This window comes from Thalia democratica, chromosome 9 (genome assembly GCF_965202585.1).
Source record: "Thalia democratica chromosome 9, ktThaDemo2.hap1.1, whole genome shotgun sequence".
In the NCBI taxonomy this organism is placed as follows: domain Eukaryota; kingdom Metazoa; phylum Chordata; class Thaliacea; order Salpida; family Salpidae; genus Thalia; species Thalia democratica.
Window position 1 is genome coordinate 13,026,476 of NC_139173.1, and position 9,259 is coordinate 13,035,734.

Here is a 9,259-nt window from a genome sequence, read left to right on the forward strand (position 1 = left end):
AGGTTTACAAAATCCTTCTACATCAAAGCGTTAATAAGTATAAGTTTGTGTGTTAATATTTTTGCTTTTAATGTTAATCAATAAATTTCAAATTAATTTATGCTTTTATTATTTTATTTAATGAACTTTTTGTGTTATTTTTGTTCTTCATCTCTTCGTTATGTGTCTTTCAGTTTAAGTGGTCTAGGTTTTGATGCCTGGGTCCATCGTATTGACAATAAACTTGCAATATTAATAAAGAGACCATACACATAGACAACTTAAACACTAAAAAAGTTCTGTAAAATATAAATAAGTTAATATTTTTACTTTTATTTTTATCAATAAAACTTAAAAATAAAACAATTGCTAAACTTTAATAAATCATACATTTTTAATCTAGAATTATTTAGTGATAAATCCTAGGGTTATATTTTATACATTGTTTATTGAACGAAAAAAAAAAAGCGCTCAAATTTTTGGTCCAAGGACGTGGTGTACGAAAAAAACCTTTCGTTTATCGAGTCATACACCAGGATACAGTTTAAAGTCATGTCTAGGACAATCCTTTGACATATCATATCAAATCCTTTGGCTGAAAAAGGGGGTCAGGCGACCATTGACTGTATCAATAATAGAAAATAAAATGTTATAAGTGTAGTTGTATAGAACTTGAATTCCAATATTCGAAACAAGTTTTGTTCTTTGTTTTGCATTTTATTAATTAGTTTAAAATTTAGATTTTATTAAATCAAGTAAGTTTAAAACCTAGTCACCATATTTATTTTTCAAGTTTGAAAACTACTTAAGATATTCATAATTTGGTCAAAATTAGCTTGCAAAAACAACAAAAAAAGCAATTATAATACTCTTTATAGCAATGTTTTTTTAACTTTTTTCTTAAATAAGTATTTATAAAAAAGATACAAAAGTTGCTTTGTACCACTATCGCGGTAATTGTAATCTTATTTCTTTCCTTTGCGGCTTTTCGATGCACTTAGTTGTGAATGGTTTCAATCTAGTTTAAGCAAATTTAGTTCGCTTTTATATTGCTTTATGAGTTTAGTTCAAACGAACACTTAGTTTTCAGCCTCTTTGATTTATGTATTTTAGTCTTTTAAAAGAATTGACAACTCGATTTATTGGCTTTATTTTGTATAGTTTTTTATCACTTTTTCGTTTCGCAATTTTATTGTAAATTTATTTGATCACCACAGACTCGAATTACGTTTAACATTAGTATAGGTAATCTATTTATTAAACCTCTAGTAAATAGTAAGTAAATAATATTAGTTTTTTTTTATCAAATACACTTTAAGTCTTAGCTTTGGGACATCTCTTTTCCCATTTTTAGCGCACGTTGTGTTATAAACCAGGCACCTAACACTGTATAAGTTGAACACGCCCAGCTACCGATAGCTTAAAAATAAAATTTTAGTTTTTTATTCTTATATTGCAATGTTTTTTTAATTATGTTAGCTTAAAATATTGCTTGCAGAATCTAAAATTAAAATTGATCCGTAGAACGGTTTTCTGTAAATTTATTTTTAGCCTCCCTAGTATATGTACTTTAGTCTTGCAAAAATTCAGAAGAGTTTTTTAGCTATTTTTACCTAAATATACAGTTAGATTGCTCTAAAGCAGAGGTTAGCAGGCATTTGGTTGTCACGGGCTAATTAAAAATTTAAACAAATATTCACGGGCCGCAGTAGTAGTTTTAATATTTAATCGTTATAACAGAAATTAACTAAGTTTATAATTTCTCTTGAAATGTATCTTTTTTATTTTGATTTTTATTTTTAATCCAAGAATATCAAAATTTTCTTATGTTGGCTAAACTTGCTTTTTCACGGGCCGCAGATTTTACCTTTCATTGGCCGCACCCAATTTAAAACATAAAAAGCTTTCGGGCCGCAGTTTGACGACCTCTCCCTTTAAGCAACCTTTGAGTTTTCGAAAAATAAATAAAATCAAATGACTTGATTTGATAAACAACTTACTCTACTTTTCTAGAACTTTATACCATATTGAAGTAAATAATTGTTAAAGTAGTGCTATATGAAAAAAGTCGTGTGTGTAAGTATCTTAAGTAGTTTTGTGAAGTATAACTAGGTCTAAATTTTTAGTTGAATACTAAAGTTTATATTGGAAAAAAAAGTTAATCAAAGTTTCTCTATCAATTAAAAATGTTTATATATTTTAGCCTAACATGCATACTCGATCATTTCTAAAAGAACAATCGTGGTTTTTCATACTTGACTTTAAACACGAACATGGCCTTTAAGGTGCATCTGTTGCCCCGAAATTGAAATTTCTCTAAGTCCATTTTTGTAAATGGAAAATCACATAGATAGACAGCACAAAAAATGCCTACCTTTTACCACCGTCACGCTATTTACAATTTTCTGAAAACAACCTCTATGTAAATTGTATGGGACCTTTAAATTTCGACCTTCGAGTTTTTGGCTGAATTTTTTTTTCATGTAGCAATCATCATAAAAACACAGCCTACGCATTTTTATACCATTTAAAAAAAGTTTCATTGAGGTATTTTTATATTTTCTGTATTTTTTATCATTTTTTGTTACTTTTAAGTTTTTTTGAAGAAACCAAGAAAATCCTCCGAGAAACTTTCTTCAAACTGTCTAAAAACGCGTAGAATGTGTTTTTGTGATGATTTCTAGATGAAAAAAATATTTTAGCCAAAAACTCGAAGGTCATAATTTTAAGTTCCCATAAATTTACATAGGGGTTGTTTTCAGAAAAATTCAAATAGCGTGACGGTGGTAAAAGGTAGGAAGCTTTTTTTGTGCTGTCTGTTTATGTGATTTGCTATGCACACAAAGTTATTCTTTGCTCTACTACTAAACTTTCATTTTTGAGGGGCAACAGATGCACCCTAATGGCCCCCTACTTTTTCATAAAAATTCTATATTGAAAAAAGTATTAAACTAATGTAAGTATATATCTAAACAATAAAATACTTTGTAATGTTTTTTTGTGAAAAGTAGCTGAACTTTTAGTAATGTTTAAAAGTTTTAGTTAGTTATTGATCTTCAGGAGTAGAATTACAACTTCTTTCAATGACTATGGCACCCTTACATAATTTTATTTTAAAATGAATAAACTAAAAGTTTCAAAATTAGAACACTCTAGAATCAAAAACTTAAAGGAAAAAATTAGTGTATAGTGTATTAAATTTTAAAACTTTCTTGATATCATGTACAGTGAAAAACATTTAGTAGTTATTTTCAAATGAAAAAGTAAGCATAAGTTGATGGTACCAAATATTCGAAGTAAATATTCGAAGACTAATGAGACGATTATATATTGTTAAGTTTTTTGAACCTATATCCAATTGAATTTAGTAAAAACTCTACACGGCTTTACACTGTATACTTTAAAAAAAAGTTTTGAAACTTTTTGACTTAGCGATACCAGGTGGTATTTATTTCAGTGTTTTTGACTGAATTCTGTGTAAAAAAATTAGTTAAGTTCTTTGTGCTAAACTTGTTTATAAACTAAAGTGTAAACTACTTATATACAGAGTAAGATATGTAGGGTAATAAAACTATCTGTTTTTATTTAACTAAGATGTTTACTTTAAAGTTAAATAAAAACAATAAATTATGCATTTAAAAAAAAATCAAGGAACAGAACGCTTAAAAAGAATTATAATAGATTAGAATTTGGTAATTAGAAACGCTTTGTATACTTTTTTTTAATAATGGAAGGAGTGTAATGCAAAAAATTAGATATTGAATGGCTCTCATTAATTTTCTATTGAAAAAACGCCCTCCATCTTTATTTATAAGGCTTTATAAGTTAAGTAGAAAAATCTTTGATTTTAGCGAGCAATATTTACTAGAAAAATTTATTTTCGGGCCGAAATAAAAGTTTTTGGGCTTCGTAATTTCAAAAAATATATACACGGTTTTATTTAGTTAAAAATTCAATAAATAACAATTTATCCAGAACCATTCTGTATAAAATCTTGAACCAGGATGGTCTACTTATGTCATATTTAAAGGTTGCTACCATAGTGTAATTGGCTTTTAAAATCCACTACATCCAAGATTTAATTGACTAAAACTGAGCTGCTTGGATAGATTCCTGGTAAAAGGGTGGGTATATAAACTATAAATAGATTTTACCCAGCAGTCTCAAAAACGTTTAACTTAACGGTTTTTTAACATTAATCCTTATTGATATGAAAGAATTAAATATATTTTTCAGTCATTATTTAACTTTCAGATTAATTTTTTTCTTTCTGGTTAAAAAAAGATTTTTTTTTATTTTCCAAACAGTTTACTTGTTATTATTATATATTTATTGCTATTATGATATATTTTACAAAACAATCTACTTATACATATTTTAAAAACAAAATAAATCACTGGAAATTTTGTATATTTTTTTTATTTTCCACAGTCAAAACAGAAAATGCTACTTCATACAGTAGCAAAATAGAAAAGTTCACATAAAAAAGCGATAGATAAGGTAAATTTATAATAAATTTTGTTAAGTTTATATTTTTTAATTTTATTAAACACAAAAACTACTACTATTTAATCATAAAGTATGAAGACATGATTTTTAAATCATTATAAAAAAAAGTTATACATTATTTTATAACAAAACTTGTAAAAAAATTTATAAACTATACATCTATTAGTAAAAAAAATAGTTCCTGCTTTAATTTGAGTTTTATAATTTTTATCAAACATTTGATTCAATCAGTATATTTATATATGCTTATACATTTTAATACAATAATTGGAATGTTAACTTTAAATTTTTGTATTATTTTTTTTATTAATTTTAAAAACATTTACGTAAGACGTAGTAAATTTCAAAACAACATAAGAAAATCTACAGTAAACTCTACCAGAGAGAAGTTTAAACGAAAGTGAGTCAATACACCACCATTAAAAATATTTAAAATCTCAATTTAAAAAAAAAGATGCTACAAACTTGTTGCATACATACAATCACTTCAGTTAGTTACTTAAGATTAGATGTGCATTATCAAAAATGAGAATGTTTTAAAGGCTTCTACTTAGAAAAACATAACGGCTTTTAAGTAACGAATCAAAACAAACATTCTACTCTAAGCAACTAAAAACTGTGTATTTATTATATTTTACCTTTAGTAAAACTTTAAAGAATAACGCACTTCGGTAAACAACAGTTGCTAGTAGGACTTTTAGATGCAATCGCAACTTTGATTGCCTCATCAAAAATTTCGCGAATGTTTTCTTTAGTTTTAGCAGAGCATTCCATGTGGGAAGCGGCGCCGATGCTGTGTGCAACCGCGGCTGCTTGCTCCAAAGTAACGGGTTCTTGCCCTTTGAGCTTAAGTTCTGCGATTGTCGCTTCGTCGAATCTGTTGTGAAAGCTTTAGGTGAACAAACTTACACAAAACGACCAGAAGTGAACATTACTTGAATAACAAATGTAAGAGGTTTAAAAAATAAAAAATTATAAATACTAGTAACTTTATTATAGTTACTAGTTTTGTAACAAGTAATGTAGAATATACTTTGGAAAAATCAAAAAAAAATATTTTAAACAAAATACTTATAATTTTTATTATTAATATTTAAATTAATTGAACAAGACAACTATCATCACAAAATATAAACTCTACTCATATAAATAATTAGCCCGTGTCAATATAATTATACTAGCTAAAGTTTTTAAATTAGACTAAAATTATTTTTTATCTTTTGGTGCTTATTATTTTTACCTTGAATTTTTAATAATATCATACAGTTGTACAATTAATAAATCCAACACTAACGGTATATGATTAGATTTGCTAAGCATAACTAACACTAAATTATTTACTATAAATATTTCATAAACTTGGATTCATTTAAAAAATATATTGTAGGATGTGTGAATAAATGTTTTTTTGGCTTGTTAAAATAGATGCAAAAATTTTAACTTAAATCCTAAAATTCGCAATCGATTGATACCTTGAACTAATACAAAATATTAGTTTTAGCTGTTAAGAACTTTCTTTATTTATCTTTATATATATATATTACTTTATACAACTTTAACTTCAAACAAGCTGTTAAAAAATTTTTAAATGGTAACTGAAGATGGAGAATTTACCTAATAAATACTATAGAATGAACAAAATTCAAAAAGAAAATTTGAATAACCAAAACTTTAAGAAAAAAACAAAAGAGAAGACTTCGAGAAAAATTCGAATTAATTCTAACCTTATTTTTTTCAAAGTAAAATTCAAACAAATATTTTTAAATTCTAAACTAGCTTGATTGAATGATGAAAATGTTAACTTGAAGTAAATCATTTTTTACAAAAATTAACATAGGTCATGATGGCAAAGTTTCAAGTATATACTATAATTAGTTATTTCTTGTAGACAAAAAAAAATACTTTAAGTTTGAGATATAATTAATTTCGTAAAAAGTTTCCGAAACAAAGATGCAGAACAAAAAAAAAGAATTATTAAAAATAATTAAAATAAATACGCAAGTAGCATTAAATGGTAAAACAAAATTATTAACAATCTATTAATAAACATACCTTTAGTTTTAATTACTGAATCTCTAATTTTTGTATTTATTTTAATTTATTCATACGTCATAATTTAAAGTTATTTTTTAAGCTACTCACTTAACAAACATTTTTTGAAATTTCATTTAAAATTTATCACTTGACAAAGAAATCTTGTATGATTTTGAAAAGCTTTGTGTAATAAAATATAAAAAACAAAATGAATAACTTATTCATATTAAGTTGCAAATGGTATATAAAAAAAAAGAACTTTTTGACTATATATCTACATTTAAACTACTGTAGAAACATTTAAACGGTTGTATCTCAAAAACAAATTTAGTTGTAAAAAATGGTAAAAAACAACTAGCAGCTTATTTATAGTGTATAAAAAGAAGATAAACTATAAAAAATTAAATTTTTTACCCCCGCCCCTATGACCTTAATCAACTTATAATTAGTAAAACAATAACAATAATAATACAGGTTAAGATGTTGGTAAATAAATATAAAACACTTTTCATGGGTCATATGGGGGTCCAACATTCATATGTTTAAATATTAAACTTTATTTGAAAGCAATATATTATAAAATAGTATTTACAGAACAGAAAACTTCAACTGAATTAGAGATCTTAAGTTTTGTATGTAACTAGTTTCTAATGCAATTGTATGTAACACAAATTTAAATTGTTTTTTTTTAACTGTGAAAAATGTAGTAAAACTTTATTTTTACTTTATTTTAAAAGCAAATAATCACAAATTTTTACTTAACACTTCTTGTGATATAAGATAAAAATTGTAATGTAGCAATTAAAAAATAAAAATTTAATAATCAAAAGTATAAAACTACCTGTTTCAAAAAAAAATGAAATTATATAATTCATTAATATTTTAATTTTCAATTAAAACTAGACTGAGAAACTTTGAGAACTATTGCTAAAAATTTCCTTGATTTGCTTTTTTTTTCTTTGATCAATACATAAGGAACCTATTTAAGTCTCTCACTTAGTGACTTTATAATCTCAGCAACTTTTGTTTTAACCATGAAACCAACTGCTAGTTAGGTTACAGGTATTAAAAGAAGTTCAAACTAAAAAATCGCCTCTTTTCTCTGTAGACTTATTTACTGACTCAACGCTTAAACAAGAAGGTCATAGTTAGTAAGCCATAAAAAAGCAATATAATGACATTTATTTGATTAACAAATATAGTTTTATCTGTTAAAAATAATTACTTTAAAACTTAATTAACTAAAAAGTTTAACTACTGGGTTAATTAGTCATTCACATAGTTTTGAAATGATTTACTTAATTTAGTTGTTGTTATATTATACTTTGTTTAATTAGACTTGATAATCCGTCATTAAACATAGTAATTATTTGAAAAAAACTTCCATTAAAAGTTTTTGACTTATATAACTTTAAACAAATTCGACTGTAAATTACTACTAACCTAAGATCTTTTTTATTTCCAACAAGAATGATAGGTATTTTAGGACAATAATGACGAACTTCTGAACACCACCTTTCTTCAACATTCATTAAAGAGTCAGGGTTATCAACAGCATAACAAATAAGTACAACATCAGTTTCTGGATAGGAAAGTGGTCTCAATCGGTCATAATCTTCTTGACCTGCTGTGTCCCACAGGGCAAGTTCAACCTAAATAAAATCCACATTTTGTAATAATTATATTGTTAAACTATTGTTGCTTTATATATTATAATATTATTAAATAAGATTATTAAATTAAAGTTAATCAAAATAAACCTCAACTCCATCTGTTTCAATATCTGCAACATAAGTATCAAATACTGTAGGAACATAAACTTGTGGAAATTCATCTTTGGAAAAAGTTACTAATAGACAAGTTTTGCCACAAGCTCCATCTCCTACAACTACAAGTTTTTTTCTGATTGTAGTCATTTAAAAAATTGAAATTAGGCCTGTGAACTGAAAAAATAAACAACTAATTCAATAATCAAGTTTTGCATTATGTTAAATAGTGTTTGTTGCAAATTACAAAAATTTAATGTTGAGGTTAAATATTCATTTATTGCAAAGTTTTATTTAAAATTATTAACAAATCTATCAAGTAGTAAAACCTTTTTTATTGCTAATGGTAATACTAAAAACTAACAACTGAATTAGTTTCTATAAGTATGTTCAGATTTCAGTATTATCATAAGCAAAATATGGGTAGGTATCAGAAATGCACAATGACACTTTTAAACAGGTAGTCACTTTTACACAAAGCTCTTTTTTTGGAGGCATCAGTTTAACACAGGTTTAAACTTTTCATTTGTTTGTTTTTTTTACTATCACTTTTGCCTCTGACCTTTACACTTGGTTTGTAAACTGTGTTTTGTGCCAGCTTAGTGAGCAGTATTTGACAATTTTAGCAGTCACTTGACCAAATCATCCTTGCAAAAATAACCATCTGTGCAAAACTGTCACTTAGAAAAATTTGACACTCCATGCAAAATTGAATATTTGTGCAAAAGTGACCCTTTGTGAAAACTGTCTTTGTGCAAAACTGACCCATGTCTATATAAAAGAAACATTTTGGCCTTTAAAAATATTATATAATATACAAACAAATAAGATATCTGACATATCAAAATAATAAAACTTTTGTGTACCTCAGGTTAAACATTACATCAAACACAATAATGAAAGCAGAGATCGACTACTGCTTCAGTATATTTAAGGGCATTAGGGGGCCAAGAGAAGGGTAAATCACTTCT

General features: G+C 25.9%; 1 protein-coding gene across 1 annotated transcript; it reads right to left on the reverse strand.

Moving 5' to 3' along the window:
• Window positions 1-4,645: 4,645 nt before the first annotated feature.
• Window positions 4,646-8,461, reverse strand: LOC145844182 (ras-like GTP-binding protein rhoA). The gene is made up of 3 exons (XM_082951550.1): window positions 8,283-8,461; window positions 7,966-8,174; window positions 4,646-5,365 (listed from the first exon to the last, which is right to left on the reverse strand). Exons 1-3 carry the CDS (start codon window positions 8,436-8,438, stop codon window positions 5,140-5,142), a joined length of 591 nt encoding a protein of 196 aa, XP_082807676.1. The 5' UTR covers window positions 8,439-8,461; the 3' UTR covers window positions 4,646-5,139.
• Between the last annotated feature and the right edge of the window lie 798 nt (window positions 8,462-9,259).